General features: G+C 59.1%; 2 protein-coding genes across 2 annotated transcripts; one reads left to right on the plus strand and one right to left on the minus strand.

Annotated features, from left to right (window-relative positions):
• Positions 1-4,913: 4,913 nt before the first annotated feature.
• LOC117437597 (zinc finger protein neuro-d4-like) lies at positions 4,914-12,313 on the minus strand. Its single transcript, XM_034072107.1, is given in 8 exon segments — positions 4,914-4,984; positions 5,068-5,149; positions 8,027-8,139; positions 10,180-10,302; positions 10,557-10,607; positions 11,077-11,094; positions 11,097-11,207; positions 12,169-12,313. Coding segments are annotated over 8 exon segments (714 nt in total).
• SNRPD2 (small nuclear ribonucleoprotein D2 polypeptide) lies at positions 12,218-17,243 on the plus strand. Its single transcript, XM_034072145.1, has 3 exons — positions 12,218-12,313; positions 14,257-14,436; positions 16,363-17,243. Coding segments are annotated over exons 1-3 (357 nt in total). The 5' UTR covers positions 12,218-12,311; the 3' UTR covers positions 16,538-17,243.
• Positions 17,244-17,365: the final 122 nt, after the last annotated feature.

Below are 17,365 nucleotides of genomic sequence, written 5' to 3' on the forward strand. Positions count from 1 at the left end.
TCTATCCCTATAGGGCCCCTATGTCCCCATGGGCACCCCTATATCCCCATGGGCCCCCCTATGTCCCCATAGGCCCCCCTATATCCCCATGGGCCCCCCTATATCCCCATGGGCACCCCTATGTGACCATGGGACCCCGTATATACCCATGGGCCCCCTTTAGTCCCCATGGGCCCCCCTTTGACCTCATGGGCCCCCCTATATCCCCATGGGCCCCCTTTAGTTCCCATGGGCCCCCTTTAGTCCCCATAGACACCACTATGTCCCCATAGGCCCCCCTATATCCCCATGGACCCCCTTTAGTCCCCATGGGCCCCCCTTTGGCCTCATGGGCTCCCCTATATCCCCATGGGCCCCCCTATATCCCCATGGGCACCCCTATGTGACCATGGGACCCCGTATATACCCAGGGGCCCCCTTTAGTCCCCATGGGCCCCCCTTTGACCTCATGGGCCCCCCTATATCCCCATGGGCCCCCTTTAGTTCCCATGGGCCCCCTTTAGTCCCCATAGACACCACTATGTCCCCATAGGCCCCCCTATATCCCCATGGACCCCCTTTAGTCCCCATGGGCCCCCCTTTGACCTCATGGGCCCCCCTATATCCCCATGGGCCCCCTTTAGTCCCCATAGACACCACTATGTCCCCATAGGCCCCCCTATATCCCCATGGACCCCCTTTAGTCCCCATGGGCCCCCTTTAATACCCATGGGCCCCCCTTTGGCCTCATGGGCTCCCCTATGTCCCCATGGGCCCCCCTATGTGACCATGGGCTCTCCTATATCCCAATGGGACCCCTTTAGTCTCCATGGGCCCCCTTTAGTCCCCATAGACACCACTATGTCCTCATAGGCCCCCCTATATCCCCGTGGGCAACCCTATGTCCCCATGGGCCCCCCTATATCCCCATGGGCCCCCTTTAGTCCCCATAGGCACCCCTATGTCCCCATGGGCCTCCCTATATCCCCATAGGCACCCCTATGTGACTTTGGGACCCCGTATATCCCCATGGGCCCCCTTTAGTCCCCATGGGCCCCCCTATATCCCCATGGGCACCCCTATGTGACCATGGGACCCCGTATATCCCCATGGGGCCCCTTTAGTCCCCATGGACCCCCCTATATCCCCATGGGCACCCCTATGTTACCATGGGCACCCCTATATCCCATGGGCACCCCTATGTCCCCATGGGCTCCCTTTGTCCTAATGGGCCCCCTCTATCCCTATAGGGCCCCTATATCCCCATGGGCACCCCTATATCCCCATGGGCACCCCTATGTCCCCATGGGCTCCCTTTGTCCCAATGGGCCCCCTCTATCCCTATAGGGCCCCTATGTCCCCATGGGCCCCCCTATGAGGCCCTGTACCGGAGCCACCGACAAGGCCCAAGGCTCCGAGGGCTCCGATGGGACCCGGCCCCACAGCCCAGAGCCCCCCGAGGGTCCGGAGCCCCCGAGCCCCGCCCCCCGCTCCCTCCCAGCCAATCAGCACGCGGCTTTCCGCGCGGGGCAGGTGCTGCGCATGCGCACGGGGAGAGCGGTGAGGGGCGGGGCTTTACCTCAGGGGTGGGCGTGGCTTTACCTCAGGGGTGGGCGGGGCTTTACCTCAGGGGTGGGCGGGGCTTTACCTCAGGGTGGGCGGGGCTTTACCTCAGGGGTGGGCGTGGCTTTACCTCAGGGTGGGCGGGGCTTTACCTCAGGGGTGGGCGTGGCTTTACCTCAGGGGTGGGCGGGGCTTTACCTGAGGTAAAGCCCCGCCCCTTGGCAGGGCTGGGGGGGGGAACCCCCATTGTGGGTGCCGGGGTCCGGTTTGAGGTAATGGGGTCCCATTTGGGGTACCTGGGTCCCATTGTGGGTGCTGGGGTCCGGTTTGAGGTAATGGGGTCCCATTTCGGGTACCTGGTCCCATTGTGGGTATTGGGGACCGGTTTGAGGTAATGGGGTCCCATTTTGTGTCTTGGGGTCCGATTTTGGATGCAGGGGTCCGGTTTGAGGTAATGGGGTCCCATTTATGCTACCTGGATCCCATTGTGGGTGCTGGGGTCCGGTTTGAGGTAATGGGGTCCCATTTGGGGTACCTGGGTGCCATTCTGGGTGCTGGGGTCCGATTTGAGGTAATGGGGTCCCATTTGGGGTACCTGGGTGCCATTCTGGGTGCTGGGGTCCGGTTTGGGGTAATGGGGTCCCATTTGGGGTCCCTGGGTCCCGTTGTGGGTGCCGGGGTCCGGTTTGAGGTAATGGGGTCCCATTTGGGGTCCCTGGGTCCCGTTGTGGGTGCCGGGGTCCGGTTTGAGGTAATGGGGTCCCATTTGGGGTCCCTGGGTCCCGTTGTGGGTGCTGGGGTCCGATTTGAGGTAATGGGGTCCCATTTGGGGTCCCTGGGTCCCGTTGTGGGTGCCGGGGTCCGGTTTGAGGTAATGGGGTCCCATTTTGTGTCCCTGGGTCCCGTTGTGGGTGCCGGGGTCCGGTTTGAGGTAATGGGGTCCCATTTGGGGTCCCTGGGTCCCATTGTGGGTGTTGGGGTCCGGTTTGAGGTAATGGGGTCCCATTTGGGGTACCTGGGTCCCATTGTGGGTGCTTTGGTCCAGTTTGAGGTAATGGGGTCCCATTTGGGGTCCCTGGGTCCCATTCAGGGTGCTGGGGTCCGGTTTGAGATAATGGGGTCCCATATGGGGTACCTGAGTCCCATTGTGGGTGCTGGGGACCGGTTTGAGGTAATGGGGTCCCATTTGGGGTACCTGGGTCCCACTGTGGGTGCCGGGGTCCGGTTTGAGGTAATGGGGTCCCATTTGGGGTACCTGAGTCCCATTGTGGGTGCCGGGGTCCGGTTTGAGGTAATGGGGTCCCATTTGGGGTCCCTGGGTCCCGTTGTGGGTGCTGGGATCCGGTTTGGGGTAATGGGGTCCCGTTGTGGGTGCTGGGGTCCGGTTTGAGGTAATGGGGTCCCATTTGGGGTACCTGGGTCCCGTTGTGGGTGCCGGGGTCCGGTTTGAGGTAATGGGGTCCCATTTGGGGTCCCTGGGTCCCATTGTGGGTACCGGGGACGGGTTTGAGGTAATGGGGTCCCATTTGGGGTACCTGGTCCCATTGTTGGTGTTGGGGTCCGGTTTGAGGTAACGGGGTCCCATTTGGGGTAGCTGGGTCCCGTTGTGGGTGCTGGGGTCCGGTTTGAGGTAATGGGGTCCCATTTGGGGTACCTGGGTCCCGTTGTGGGTGCCGGGGTCCAGTTTGAGGTAATGGGGTCCCATTTGGGGTACCTGGGTCCCATTGTGGGTGCCGGGGTCCGGTTTGAGGTAATGGGGTCCCATTTGGGGTACCTGGGTCCCATTGTGGGTGCCGGGGTCCGGTTTGAGGTAATGGGTCCCGTTTGGGGTCCCTGGGTCCCGTTGTGGGTGCCGGGGTCCGGTTTGAGGTAATGGGGTCCCGTTTGGGGTCGCTGGGTCCCGTTGTGGGTGCTAGGATCTCATTTTTGGGGTATCCACCTCCCATTTTTGGGTCCTGGGGGCCCATCTCGTGTCTTGGGGTCCGATTTTGGATGCAGGGGTCCGGTTTGAGGTAATGGAGTCCTATTTGGGTGCAGGGGTCCCATTATTGGGGTCCCATTTCATGGTACGCTGGTCCCATTATTGGGGTGCAGGGCTCCCACTTTGGGGTACCCAGGTCCCATTTGGGTGCAGGGCTCCCATTATTGGGGTCGCATTTCGGGGTACGCAGGTCCCATTATTGGGGTGCAGGGGTCCCGTTATTGGGGTCCCATTTTGCGGTACGCAGGTCCCACTATTGGGGTGCAGGGTTCCCACTTTGGGGTACCCAGGTCCCATTATGGAGTCCTGTGTCCCCAATTTTGGTGTCCCATTTTGGGGTACGCAGGTCTCGTTATTGGGTTGCAGGCGTCCCATTATTGGGGTCCCATTTTGGGGTACGCAGGTCCCATTATTGGGGTGCAGGCGTTCCTCTTTGGGGTACGCAGGTCCCATTTGGTGCATGGGTCCCATTATTGGGGTCCCATTTCGGGGTACGCAGGTCCCATTATTGGGGTGCAGGGGTCCCATTATTGGGGTCCCATTTTGGGGTATGCAGGTCCCATTATTGGGGTGCAGGGGTCTCATTATTGGGGTCCCATTTCGGGGTACGCAGGTCCCATTATTGGGGTGCAGGGCTCCCATTACTGGGGTCCCATTTTGGGGTACGCAGGTCCCACTATTGGGGTGCAGGGGTCCCATTATTGGGGTCCCATTTTGGGGTATGCAGGTCCCATTATTGGGGTGCAGGGGTCCCATTACTGGGGTCCCATTTTGGGGTATGCAGGTCCCATTATTGGGGTGCAGGGGTCCCATTACTGGGGTCCCACTTTGGGGTACCCAGGTCCCATTATGGAGTCCTGTGTCCCCAATATTGGGGTCCCATTTTGGGGTACGCAGGTCCCATTATTGGGGTGCAGGGCTCCCATTACTGGGGTCCCATTTGGGTGCTTGGGGGGGTCAATAACGGGGGGGGGGTTCTCTCTGGCACAGTTTAATCACAGACACTCACAGCTCACACCAACAACACCACGATGGGGGGGGGGGGGCCACAACACCCCATAATCCCCATGGGGCACCCCCCTTTTCCCTTCCCCCCCCCTTGTTTTGCACCACCAACATCCGCCCCCCCCCCAAAACCCAACCCCAAGGGGGGGTCCCCAAAATCCCCCCCCCCATTATAAATAATGAACACCCGGGGGGGGGGGGGGGGGGGGGGGAAGCATCAATTTTCCCATCATGCAACGCGCACCCCACCCCCCACCCCCCCACCCCCACCATCCATCCCCCCCATTTCCATTATGGCTTTTGGCAGGATTTGGGGTGCGGGGGGGGGGGGGGGGTTTGGCCGGATTTGGGGTGCGGGGGGGGGGGTACATGGGGGTCCCCCCCCCTAAGTGAGGGTGATGAAGGCTGAGGCCTTGTCCTTGAGCTGCCGCAGGCAGAGGTGGCAGCTCCAGCTGCCTGCAGGGGGGGGCACACACAAAGAGGGGGGTCAATGGGGGGGTACCCCCAAAGTGCCCCCCCCCCCATTAACCTGCACTGACCTTCGGGGGGCTCGGCCATGGGGGGGCTCAGGCAGTACATGTGGTACCCCCGGTCGCAGTCATCACAGAACAGGAGCTGGTCCTGGGGGGGTTGGGGTGCAAGGGGGGGTGGGTTGATTTGGGGTGGTTTGGGGGTGGTTTTGGGGTGATTTGGGGGGGATTGGGGGTGGGTTTGGGGTTGGGTTGGTTTGATTGGGGGGGGTTGGGTGGTTTGGGGATGATTTGGGGTGGGTTTGGGGGTGATTTAGGAGTGGTTTGGGGGGGTTGGGGTGATTTGGGGGTGGTTTTGGGGTGATTTGGGGGGGATTGGGCTTGGGTTGGGGGTTGGGTTGGGTTGACTGGGGGGGGTTGGGTGGTTTTGGGATTGTTTTGGGTTGATTTGGGGTGGGTTTGGGGGTGGTTTTGGGGTGATTTGGAGGGGGTTGAGGGAGGCTTTGGGTTGATTTGGGGGGGATTGGGGGTGGGTTTGGGATGATTTGGGGTGGGTTTGGGGTGATTTAGGGGTGATTCGGGGTGGTTTTGAGGTGCAGGGGGCATTTCGGGCTGTTTTGGGGGGATTATGGGATGGGTTTGAGGCTGGCTTTGAGCTGGTTTGGGGTATTTGGGGGCTTGTTTTGGCTGCTTGGGGCTGTTTTGGGGCTGTTTCAGGGTGGGTTTTGGGGCTGGTTTAGGCTGGTTTGGGCTGTTTTAGGCTGTTTTGGACTGGTTTAGGCTGTGTTGGGCTGTTTTGGGGCCGGTTTATGCTGTTTTGGCCTGTTTTAGGCTGTTTGGGGCTGGTTTAGGCTGTTTTGGACTGGTTTAGGCTGTGTTGGGCTGTTTTAGGCTGTTTGGGGCTGGTTTGGGGTTGTTTGGGGCTGTTTTGGCCTGTTTTAGGCTGTTTTGGGCTGTTTTATGCTGTTTTAGGCTGTTTTGGCCTATTTTAGGCTATTTTAGGCTGTTTGGGGCTGTTTTAGGCTATTTTGGGCTGTTTTGGCCTGTTTTAGGCTGTTTGGGGCTGCTTAGGCTGTTTTGGCCTGTTTTAGGCTCTTGGGGGCTGGTTTAGGCTGTTTTGGCCTGTTTTAGGCTGTTTGGGGCTGTTTAGGCTGTTTTGGCCTGTTTTAGGCTCTTGGGGGCTGGTTTAGGCTGTCTGGGTCCAGTTTATTCTGTCTGGGTCCGGTTTAGGTGTCTGGGTCTGGTTTAGGTGTCTGGGTCCGGTTTAGGTGTCTGGGTCCGGTTATGTGTCTGGGTCGGGTTTATGCTGTCTGGGTCCGATTTATGCTGTCTGGGTCCGGTTTATGCTGTCTGGGTTGGGTTTATGCTGTCTGGGTCAAGTTTAGGTGTCTGGGTCGGGTTTATGCTGTCTGGGTCCGGTTTAGGTGTCTGGGTCCGGTTTAGGTGTCTGGGTTCGGTTTAGGTGTCTGGGTCCGGTTTAGGTGTCTGGGTCAGGTTTAGGTGTCTGGGTCCGGTTTAGGTGTCTGGGTCGGGTTTAGGTGTCTGGGTCCGGTTTAGGTGTCTGGGTCCGGTTTAGGTGTCTGGGTCCGGTTTAGGCTGTCTGGGTCCGGTTTAGGCTGTCTGGGTCCGGTTTAGGTGTCTGGGTCCAGTTTATGCTGCCTGGGTCCGGTTTAGGTGTCTGGGTCGGGTTTATGCTGTCTGGGTCCGGTTTAGGTGTCTGGGTCCGGTTTAGGTGTCTGGGTCCGGTTTAGGTGTCTGGGTCGGGTTTAGGTGTCTGGGTCCGGTTTAGGTGTCTGGGTCCGGTTTAGGTGTCTGGGTCGGGTTTAGGTGTCTGGGTCCGGTTTAGGCTGTCTGGGTCCGGTTTAGGTGTCTGGGTCCGGTTTAGGTGTCTGGGTCCGGTTTAGGTGTCTGGGTCTGGTTTAGGTGTCTGGGTCCGGTTTAGGTGTCTGGGTCCGGTTTAGGTGTCTGGGTCTGGTTTAGGTGTCTGGGTTCGGTTTAGGTGTCTGGGTCCGGTTTAAGGTGTCTGGGTCCGGTTTAGGTGTCTGGGTCCGGTTTAGGTGTCTGGGTCCAGTTTAGGTGTCTGGGTCCGGTTTAGGCTGTCTGGGTCTGGTTTACGTGTCTGGGTCTGGTTTATGCTGTCTGGGTCCGGTTTAGGTGTCTCGGTCCGGTTTAGGTGTCTAGGTCCGGTTTAAGGTGTCTGGGTCCGGTTTAGGTGTCTGGGTCCGGTTTAGGTGTCTGGGTCTGGTTTAGGTGTCTGGGTCTGGTTTATGCTGTCTGGGTCCGGTTTATGCTGTCTGGGTCAGGTTTAGGTGTCTGGGTCCAGTTTAGGTGTCTGGGTCCGGTTTAGGTGTCTGGGTCCGGTTTAGGCTGTCTGGGTCCGGTTTAGGTGTCTGGGTTCGGTTTAGGTGTCTGGGTCTGGTTTATGCTGTCTGGGTCCGGTTTATGCTGTCTGGGTCCGGTTTAGGTGTCTGGGTCAGGTTTAGGTCTCTGGGTCCGGTTTAGGTGTCTGGGTCCGGTTTAGGTGTCTGGGTCCGGTTTAGGTGTCTGGGTCTGGTTTAGGTGTCTGAGTCCGGTTTAGGTGTCTGGGTCTGGTTTAGGTGTCTAGGTCCGGTTTAGGTGTCTGGGTCCGGTTTAGGTGTCTGGGTGTGGTTTAGGCTCTCTGAGTCCGGTTTAGGTGTCTGGGTTCGGTTTAGGTGTCTGGGTCCGGTTTAGGTGTCTGGGTCCGGTTTAGGTGTCTGGGTCGGGTTTAAGGTGTCTGGGTCCGGTTTAGGTGTCTGGACCCGGTTTAGGTGTCTGGGTCCGGTTTAGGTGTCTGGGTCTGGTTTAGGTGTCTGGGTCCGGTTTAGGTGTCTGGGTCTGGTTTAGGTGTCTGGGTCCGGTTTAGGTGTCTGGGTCTGGTTTAGGTGTCTGGGTCCGGTTTAGGTGTCTGGGTCTGGTTTAGGTGTCTGGGTCCGGTTTAGGTGTGTGGGTCTGGTTTATGCTGTCTGGGTCTGGTTTAAGGTGTCTGGGTCTGGTTTAAGGTACGTACGTCGTTCTCGGCGGTGCCGCAGAGGCTGCAGGACTTGCACTCGATGCACTGCCAGCGGTAGGTGCGCACCGCGGCCGCCATGCTCACCGTGAACTGCAGGCAGGATGGGTGCCCTGCGGGAGCAAGGAGCAGGGGCCTATGGGGTCTATGGGGCTCAGGGGGAGTCTATGGGGTCTATGGGGTGCAGGGGGCCTATGGGGGTCTATGGGGTCTATGGGGTGCAGGGGGAGTCTATGTGGTCTATGGGGTGCAGGGGGCCTATGGGGTCTATGGGGTCTATGGGGTGCAGGGGGAGTCTATGTGGTCTATGGGGTGCAGGGGGCCTATGGGGTCTATGGGGCTCAGGGGGAGTCTATGGGGTGCAGGGGGAGTCTATGGGGTCTATGGGGTGCAGGGGGCCTATGGGGTCTATGGGGTGCAGGGGGAGTCTATGGGGTCTATGGGGTGCAGGGGGCCTATGGGGTCTATGGGGTGCAGGGGGAGTCTATGGGGTGTATGGGGCTCAGGGGGAGTCTATGGGGTCTATGGGGTGCAGGGGGAGTCTATGGGGTCTATGGGGCTCAGGGGGGTCTATGGGGTATTGGGGTGCAGTTGGGTTGCAGGGGGGTCAATGGGGTCTCTGGGGTGCAGAGGGCCTATGGGGTTTATGGGGTTCAGGGGGGTCTATGAGGTATTGGGGTGCAGTTGGGTTGCAGGGGGGTCAATGGGGTCTATGGAGTGCAGCGGGCCCTATGGGGTCTATAGGGTGCAGAGGGTGTCTATGGGGTATTGGGGTGCAGTTGGGTTGCAGGGGGGTCAATGGGGTCTATGGGGTGCAGAGGGCCCTATGGGGTCTATGAGGTGCAGAGGGGTCTATGGGGTATGGGGTGTAGTTGGATTGCAGGGGGGTCTATGGGGTGCAGGGGACTCTATGGGGTCTATGGGGTACAGAGGGCTCTATGGGATCTATGGGGTGCAGGGGGGATCTATGAGGTTTTGGGGTGCAGTTGGATTGCAAGGTGGTATATGGGGTGCAGGGAGCTCTATGGGGTATTGGTGTGCATTTGGGTTGCAGGGGGGTCTATGGGGTGCAGGTAGGGTCTATGGGGTTTTGGGGTGCAGTTGGGTTGCATGGGGGTCTATGGGGTGCAGGTGGGTCTATGGGGTTTTGAGGTGCAGTTGTGTTGCAGGGGGGTCTATGGGGTGCAGGTAGGGTCTATGGGGTTTTGGGGTGCAGTTGGCTTGCAGGGGGGTCTATGGGGTATTGGGGTGCAGTTGGGGTGCAGTGCTGTCTATGGGGTCTATGCAGTGCAGGGGCTCTATGGGGTCTATGGGGTGCCGTGTGCGTTTTGTGGTGCAGGAGGTGTCTATGGGGTCTATGGGTTGCAGGGGCATCTATGGGACCTATGGACTTTGTAGTGTTTATGGGGTGTCTATGGGGTCTATGATGTTTATGGTGTCTATGGACTCTATTGGTGTCTATGGGCTTTATGGGGTCCATGGGCTCTATGGTGTCCATGGGTGTCTATGGGCTTTATGGGCTCTATGGTGTCCATGGGCTCTATGGGGTCTCTGCGGTCCATGGTCTCTATAGGCTCTATAGTGTCTATCGGCTCTATGGGTTCCATGGTGTCTATGGGGTCTATGGGCTCCATGGTCTCTGTGGTGTCCATGAGTGTCTATGGGGTCTATGGGCTCCATGGGCTCCATGGTTTCTGTGGTGTCCATGAGTGTCTATGGGGTCTATGGGCTTTATGGGGTCCATGGGCTCTATAGGGTCTCTGGTGTGTACAGGTTCTATGTGCTCTATGGTGTCTGTGTACTCTGTGGGGTCCATGGGCTCTATGTGCTCTATGGGGTCCACGTGCTCTATAGGGTCCATGTGCTCTATGGGGTACATGTGCTCTATGGGGTCCATGTGCTCTATGTGCTCTATAGGGTCCATGTGCTCTATGGGGTCCATGTGCTCTATGTGCTCTATAGGGTCCATGTGCTCTACGGGGTCCATGTGCTCTATAGGGTCCATGTGCTCTATAGGGTCCATGTGCTCTATGGTGTCCATGTGCTCTATGGGGTCCATGTGCTCTATAGGGTCCATGTGCTCTATAGGGCCCATGTGCTCTATAGGGTCCATGTGCCCTATAGGGCCCATAGGGTGCAGTGCTGTCCCATACCTGCCCTGCCGCAGTCCGCACACGCGATCAGCTCCTCGGGACACGCCGGGGCCCGGCGGGACCCCCCCAGGCAGAAGCCACAGGGAGCGCCCGAAGGTGGGGGCGCGGGGGGGGGAGCGCCTGCTGGGGAGGGGGGGGGGAGTGAGGTCACCCAGGACCCCCCCCCCCCAGAGCCGCATATGGCAATGGGGGGCAATAGGGGGTGTATGGGGGGGGGGGAGTGGGGTCACCCAGGACCCCCCCCCCCAGAGTCCCATATGGCAATGGGGGGCAATAGGGGGTGTATGGGGGGGGGGGGAATGGGGTCACCCAGGACACCCCCCCCCCAGAGCCCCATATGGCAATGGGGGGCAATAGGGGGTGTATGGGGGGGGTACCTGTGCTCCGGCGCTGGTTTTCAGGGACCCAGTTCAACTCTTTGTAAAACTCTATTGGGGGGGGGAAGGAGGAAAAGGGGGTGACGCCCCCCCCTCCGCACCCGGGACCCCCCAAACCCCCCCCCAGCAACCCTGGGACCCCAAATTGGTCCCAACCCCCCCCCCCCTCCAATCCCCCCCCACTTCCTCCCCCAAAGGCAGGGCTGGGTCCCCCCCACATTTGGGACCGGGACCCCCCCCTTTGGGACCGGGAACCCCCCATTTGGGGCCGGGACCCCCCATTTGGGGCCGGGACCACCCCATTTGGGGCCGGGAACCCCCCATCTGGGGCCGGGACCACCCCATTTGGGACCGGGACCACCCCATTTGGGACCGGGACCCCCCCCCATTTGGGGCCGGGACCCCCCCACTTTGGGGCCGGGACCCCCCCCATTTGGGACCGGGACCCCCCATCTGGGGCCGGGACCCCCCCCATTTGGGACCGGGACCCCCCCATTTGGGGCCGGGACCCCCCACTCACGCTTATGGTGGTTCCTGCGGGGGGCGCCGGGCGCTCTCCCAGCTCCTCGCCCTCCTCCTCGGCCAGGTGCGTGTGTGTGTAGTGGTAGCTGAGCCCCGGGCGGTTCTTGTAGCGCTTCCCGCAGACTTGGGGGGGGACGTGGGGTCAGACCCCTCCTATCGTCCCTATATCGACTCCTATTGCCCCCTATGACATCCTATCGCCCCTATATTGCCTCCTATCGTCCCTATATTGCCTCCTATTGCCCCCTATGACATCCTATCGCCCCTATATCACCTCCTATCTCCCCTATATCGCCTCCTATTGCCCCTATATCACCTCCTATCGTCTCAATATCGCCTCCTATCGCCCCTATATCGCCTCCTATCTCCCCTATATCGCCCCCTATTGCCCCCTATGACATTCTATCGCCCCTATATCACCTCCTATCGTCTCAATATCACCTCCTACCGCCCCTATATCGCCTCCTATCGCCCCTATATTGCCTCCTATTGCCCCTGTGACATCCTATTGCCCCTATATCGCCTCCAATCACCCCTATATCGCCTCCTATCGCCCCTATATCGCCTCCTATCGCCCCCTATGACATCCTATCGCCCAATTAGTTACATTAAGGGGATGAGAACCTGCTCTCCAGCACTTGCTCCCAGTTCACTCTTGTGTCTTAGCTCATCCCAGTTTCCTCTCCTCTTGCTCGCACTGTGACTGCTGCGTCTTTACCCACAGCTTTCTTCATCCCACTGGAATTCATCACCAGGATACGTTTGTTTCCCTGTATTTTTCTGTCCGAGAGTTGAATCATGTTATATATGTTATGTAAATATAACATATATAAATATATGTTATAACTAAATATAACATATATAAATATAAATATATTATAACTAAATATGACATATAACATAAATATATATTTATTATTAGAACTAAATAAATATAACACATAAATCTAACATATTAGAACTAAATAAATATAACGTGTAAATATAGATATCTATAAATATATATATTATAGAACCATCCCCCCCCCCGCTGCGCCTCTTGGTAGAGCCCCCTTAAGGGTAAGCCCCGCCCCTCTCGGGCTCAGCCAACCAGGGTCCGTTGCGTCCCGCTTGGCCACGCCCCTCCTGTGGGCGGGCCCATTGGGCCGCTCCCCGGGGGGGGGATGGTTCCGGTTCCTGTCGGTCCTGACCCGGAAGTGACTCGTGAGGGCGGTGAGCAGGAGCGGAGCCACCATGTGAGAATGGGAACGGGATCACGGGATAACGAGAACGGGATCACGGGAACGGGATCGGGATAACGGGAACAGGATCACGGGATAACGGGAACGCGATAACGGGATCGGGATCACGGGAACGGGATCACGGGATCGATAGTGGGAATTGGGATGGGAAGGGGACCGGTAAAGGGAACAGCACCGGTAGCAGGGACGGGAATGGGAACAGGAGCCGGGATGGGAAGAGGGCGATGGGGACGTCCCCATCCTGGTGTCGTGGCCGCCTCGTTCCCCGTCTGAGCCCCCTCAATTCCCTGTCCCCACTGCCCTCCCTCTGCCCCCATTCCCTCTATTCCCTGCATTCCCCCCATTGCTCCCGTTCCTCCTATCACTCTCATTCCCACCATTGCCTCTATCCCCCCTATTTCCCCATCACCCCCATTCCCATCACCGTCATTCCCCTCATCCCCCCCATTGCCCCCATTTCCCCCATTGCTCCCATTCCTCCCATTGCATCCATTCCTTCCATTCCCCCCAACCTCCTCATCACCCCCATCCCCCCATCTCCCCCTTTCTCCCATTCCCCCCATTCCCTCATCACTTCCATTCCCCCATCACCTTCATTCCCTCTATTCCCTGCATTTCCCTCATCACCCCCATCCCCCCCATTCCCCCATCCCCTCCCTCCCCCCATCCCCCCCATTGCCCCCATCCCTCCATTCCCCCATTGCCCCCATTTCCCCTATTGCTCCCATTCCTTCCATTCCCTCCATCCCCCCATATCCCCATTCCATCCATTCCCCCATCACTCCCATCCCCCCATCACCTTCATTCCCTGTATTGCCTGCATTTCCCTCATTACCCCCATCCCCCCCTTCCCCCCATCCCCCCTATTCCCCCTATTCCCCCATCATCTTCATTCCCTCTATTCCCTGCATTTCCCTCATTGCTCCCATTCCCCCATCACCCCCATTCCTCCCATTCCTTCCATCCCTCCCATGCCCCCCTCCCCCCCATTCCCACATTCCCCATTCCCCCACCACCCCCATTCTCCCCATTCCCCCCATCCTCCCCATCACCCCTCTTCCCCCCATTCCCCCATTCCCCTATCACCCCCATCCTCTCCATTCCCCCATTGTTCCCATTACTCTCTCCCATTGCCCCATGGCCCCCATTCCCTCATTCCCCCCATTCCCCCATCCTCCCCATTCCCCCATCCCCCATCACCCCCATCCCCTCCATTCCCTCATTGCCCCCATTCCCCCCCTTGCTCCCATTACTTCCATTCCTTCCATTACCCCCATCCCCCTCATTGCTCGCATTCCCCCCATCCCCCCCTTCCCCCCCATTCCCCCCATCACCCCCATTCCCCCATCTCCCCCTTTCTCCCATTCCCCCCATTCCCCCATCACTTCCATCCCCCCATCACCTTCATTCCCTCTATTCCCTGCATTTCCCTCATTACCCCCATTCCCCCATTCCCTCCCTCCCCCCATCCCCCCCATCCCTCCATTCCCCCATTGCCCCCATTTCCCCCATTGCTCCCATTCCTCCCATTCCTTCCATTCCCCCCATCCCCCCATATCCCCATTGCCCCCATTCCCCCATCACTCCCATCCCATCATCTTCATTCCCTCTATTCCCTGCATTTCCCTCATTGCTCCCATTCCCCCATCACCCCCATCACCCCCATTCCTTCCATCCCCCCCATGCCCCCCTCCCCCCCATTCCCATATTCCCCATTCCCCCACCACCCCCATTCTCCCCATTCCCCCCATCCTCCCCATCACCCCTCTTCCCCCATTCCCCCTATTCCCCTATCACCCCCATCCTCTCCATTCCCCCATTGTTCCCATTCCCCCATTACCCCCATCTCCCCATCCCCCCCATTTCCCCATCCCCCCCTCCCCCCATCCCCCCCCCATCACCCCCTCCCCCCATCCCCCCCATGCCCCCCCCCCCAGGAGCCTGCTGAACAAGCCCAAGAGTGAGATGACCCCCGAGGAGCTGCAGAAGCGCGAGGAGGAGGAGTTCACCACGGGGCCTCTCTCGGTGCTCACACAGTCAGTCAAGAACAACACTCAGGTGCTCATCAACTGCCGCAACAACAAGAAGCTGCTGGGGCGAGTCAAGGCCTTCGACAGGTGTGGGGGGGGGAACCCCCAAAGTCATCCCTGACCCCCTCAAAGGGATCCCTGAACCCCCCCCCAAAACTGATCCCTGAGCACCCCCAACTCCAGAGCACCCCCAAAGGGATCCCTGAGCACCCCAAAGGGATCCCTGAGCCCCCCCTCAAACTGATGATCACCCTGAGCACCCCCAAAGTGATCCCTGAGCACCCCCAAAGTGATCCATGACCCCCCCAGCTCCTGCTGCTCGCATCCCCAATGCACCCCCAAAGTGATCCCTGAGCACCCCAAAACTGATCCCTGAGCACCCCCAACTCCAGAGCACCCCCAAAGTCATCCCTGACCCCCCCCCAAACTGATCCATGACCGCCCCCTGAAGTCATCCCTGACCCCCCCCAAAACTGATCCCTGAGCACCCCCAAAGTCATCCCTGACCCCCCCCAAAGGGATCCCTGAGCCCCCAAAGTGATCCATGACCCCCCCCAGCTCCTGCTGCTCGCATCCCCAATGCACCCCCAAAGTGATCCCTGAGCACCCCCAAACTGATCCCTGAGCCCCCCCAGCTCCAGAGCACCCCCAAACTGATCCCTGAGCACCCCCCCAGATGGATCCCTGACCCCCCAAGGTCATCCCTGAGCACCCCCAAAGTCATCCCTGACCCCCCAAAGTCATCCCTGAACCCCCAGCCAAAACTGATCCCTGAGCACCCCCAACTCCAGAGCACCCCCAAACGGATCCCTGAGCACCCCCCAAACGGATCCCTGAGCACCCCCCAAAGGGATCCCTGAGCCCCCAAAAGGATCCCTGAGCCCCACAAAACTGATCCCTGACCCCCCCCAAAGGGATCCCTGAACCCCCCCAGTGAACCCTGAGCACCCCCAAAGTGATCCCTGACCCCCCCGCAAACGGATCCCTGAGCACCCCCAGCTCCAGAGCACCCCCAAAAGGATCCCTGACCCCCCCAATGGGATCCCTGAGCACCCCAAAGGGATCCCTGAGCCCCCCCTCAAACCGATGATCACCCTGAGCACCCCCAATGGGATCCCTGAGCACCCCCAGCTCCAGAGCACCCCCAAAGGGATCCCTGACCCCCCCCCAGCTCCTGCTGCCCGCGTCCACAATGCACCCCCAAAGTCATCCCTGACCACCCCCCAGGTCCAGAGCACCCCCAAAGGGATCCCTGAACCTCTCCCAAAGTGATCCCTGAGCACCCCCAAAGTCATCCCTGACCCCCCAAAGGGATCCCTGAGCCCCCCCCCCAGCTCCTGCTGCTCGCATCCCCAGAGCACCCCCAAAGTGATCCCTGACCCCCTCCCTCCCCCCCAGTTCCCTTTGGGGTCCTCATTGTCACTTTGAGCACTCCTGAGGTCCCCACTGTCCCATTGGGGTTCCCATTGTCCCATTGATCTCCCTATAACCAAACCATCCTATTGGGACCCAAACACCCCCTTACCCCCTGCGTTCCCTTTGGGATCCCCATTACCCCATTAGGGTCCCCATTGTCCCTTTGAGCCCCTATAACTCATCCTACTGAGACCCAAAGCCTCCCCTTTACCCCCTGTGTTCCCTTTGGGGTCCCCATTATCCCATTAGGTTCCCCATTGTCACTTAGGGTTTCCCATTGTGCCTTTGAGATCCCCATTGTCCCACTGGGGTCCCCATTGTCCCATTGGAATTCCTATTGTCCCATTGGTGTCCCCATTGTCTCATTGTGGTCCCCATTGTCCCATTGGAATTCCTGTTGTCCCATTGGGGTCCCCCATGACCCATCCCATTGGGACCCCCCTCCCCCTTCACCCCCCTGTGTCCCCCTTTGTGACCCCCCCATATCCTTGGCTCCAGTGCCCATTATCCCCATCTCCCCTTGTGTTCCCTTTGGAACCATGGATTGGGAATGGGGGGGGGGGGACAGATCCCAATCCCTGCCCTTCCCCCCCCCAGGCACTGCAATATGGTCCTGGAGAACGTGAAGGAAATGTGGACCGAGATTCCCAAAAGTGGGAAGGGGAAGAAGAAATCCAAGCCCGTGAACAAGGATCGCTACATATCCAAGATGTTCCTGCGCGGAGACTCCGTCATCGTGGTCCTGCGCAACCCCCTCATAGCCGGGAAGTAGGGATGGGCATGGAGGAATCCTCATGGATCGGCTGGGATCCCTCGGGATTGGATGGACCCCCCCCCCCCCCCCCCGTCAGATTGCAAGGAACCGGATAGGATTCAATGGAATCCACGTTGGGATGGGATGAACCCCTATGGATTCCTTGGGATCCCCTTTGGGATGGGATGAATCCCACTGGATTCCTTGGGATCCCCCTTGGAATGGGATGAACCCCATTGGATTCCTTGGGATCCCCTTTGGAATGGGTTGAACCCCACTGGATCCCTTAGGATCCCCCTTGGGATGGGATGAACCCCTCTGGATTCCTTGGGATCCCCTTTGGGATGGGGTGAACCCCTCTGGATTCCTTGGAATTGGATGAATCCCTCTGGATTCCTTGGGATCCCCTTTGGAATAGGATAAACCCCTCTGGATTCCTTGGGATCCCCTTTAGAATGGGATGAACCCCTCCAGATTCCTTAGGATCCCCTTTGGGATGGGCTGAACCCTTCTGGATTCCTTGGGATTCCATTGGGATGGGATGAACCCCTTTGGATTCCTTGGAAACCCCATTGGAATGGGTTGAACTCCCCTGGATTCATTGGGATCCCCTTGGAATGGGTTGAACCCCTCTGGATTCCATGGTACCCCCCCTTGTGCCCCCCCAGGGGGTATTGGGGAGCTCCTGTGTGTGCGCATGGGCAATAAAGCCGGTTCCTCCCTCCCCGCTGTCCCCTTTGGTTGCGCCCCCCCCCATTACCCTCAGTGGTACTGGCCGGGGGGGGGGGGTGTATATGTGTGTGTTTCCCGCGCCTTTTGATTGGCTCCGCCCCTTCTGAGGAGTCG

This window comes from Melopsittacus undulatus, chromosome 24 (assembly GCF_012275295.1).
Source record: "Melopsittacus undulatus isolate bMelUnd1 chromosome 24, bMelUnd1.mat.Z, whole genome shotgun sequence".
Taxonomy (NCBI): Eukaryota; Metazoa; Chordata; class Aves; order Psittaciformes; family Psittaculidae; genus Melopsittacus; species Melopsittacus undulatus.

What these genes read in the sequence shown, in the direction of transcription:
- SNRPD2 (XM_034072145.1), top strand. An exon ending in CGAGTCAAGGCCTTCGACAG is followed by an intron (nt 14,437 to 16,362) that starts GTGTGGGGGGGG and finishes TCCCCCCCCCAG; the next exon opens with GCACTGCAATATGGTCCTGG.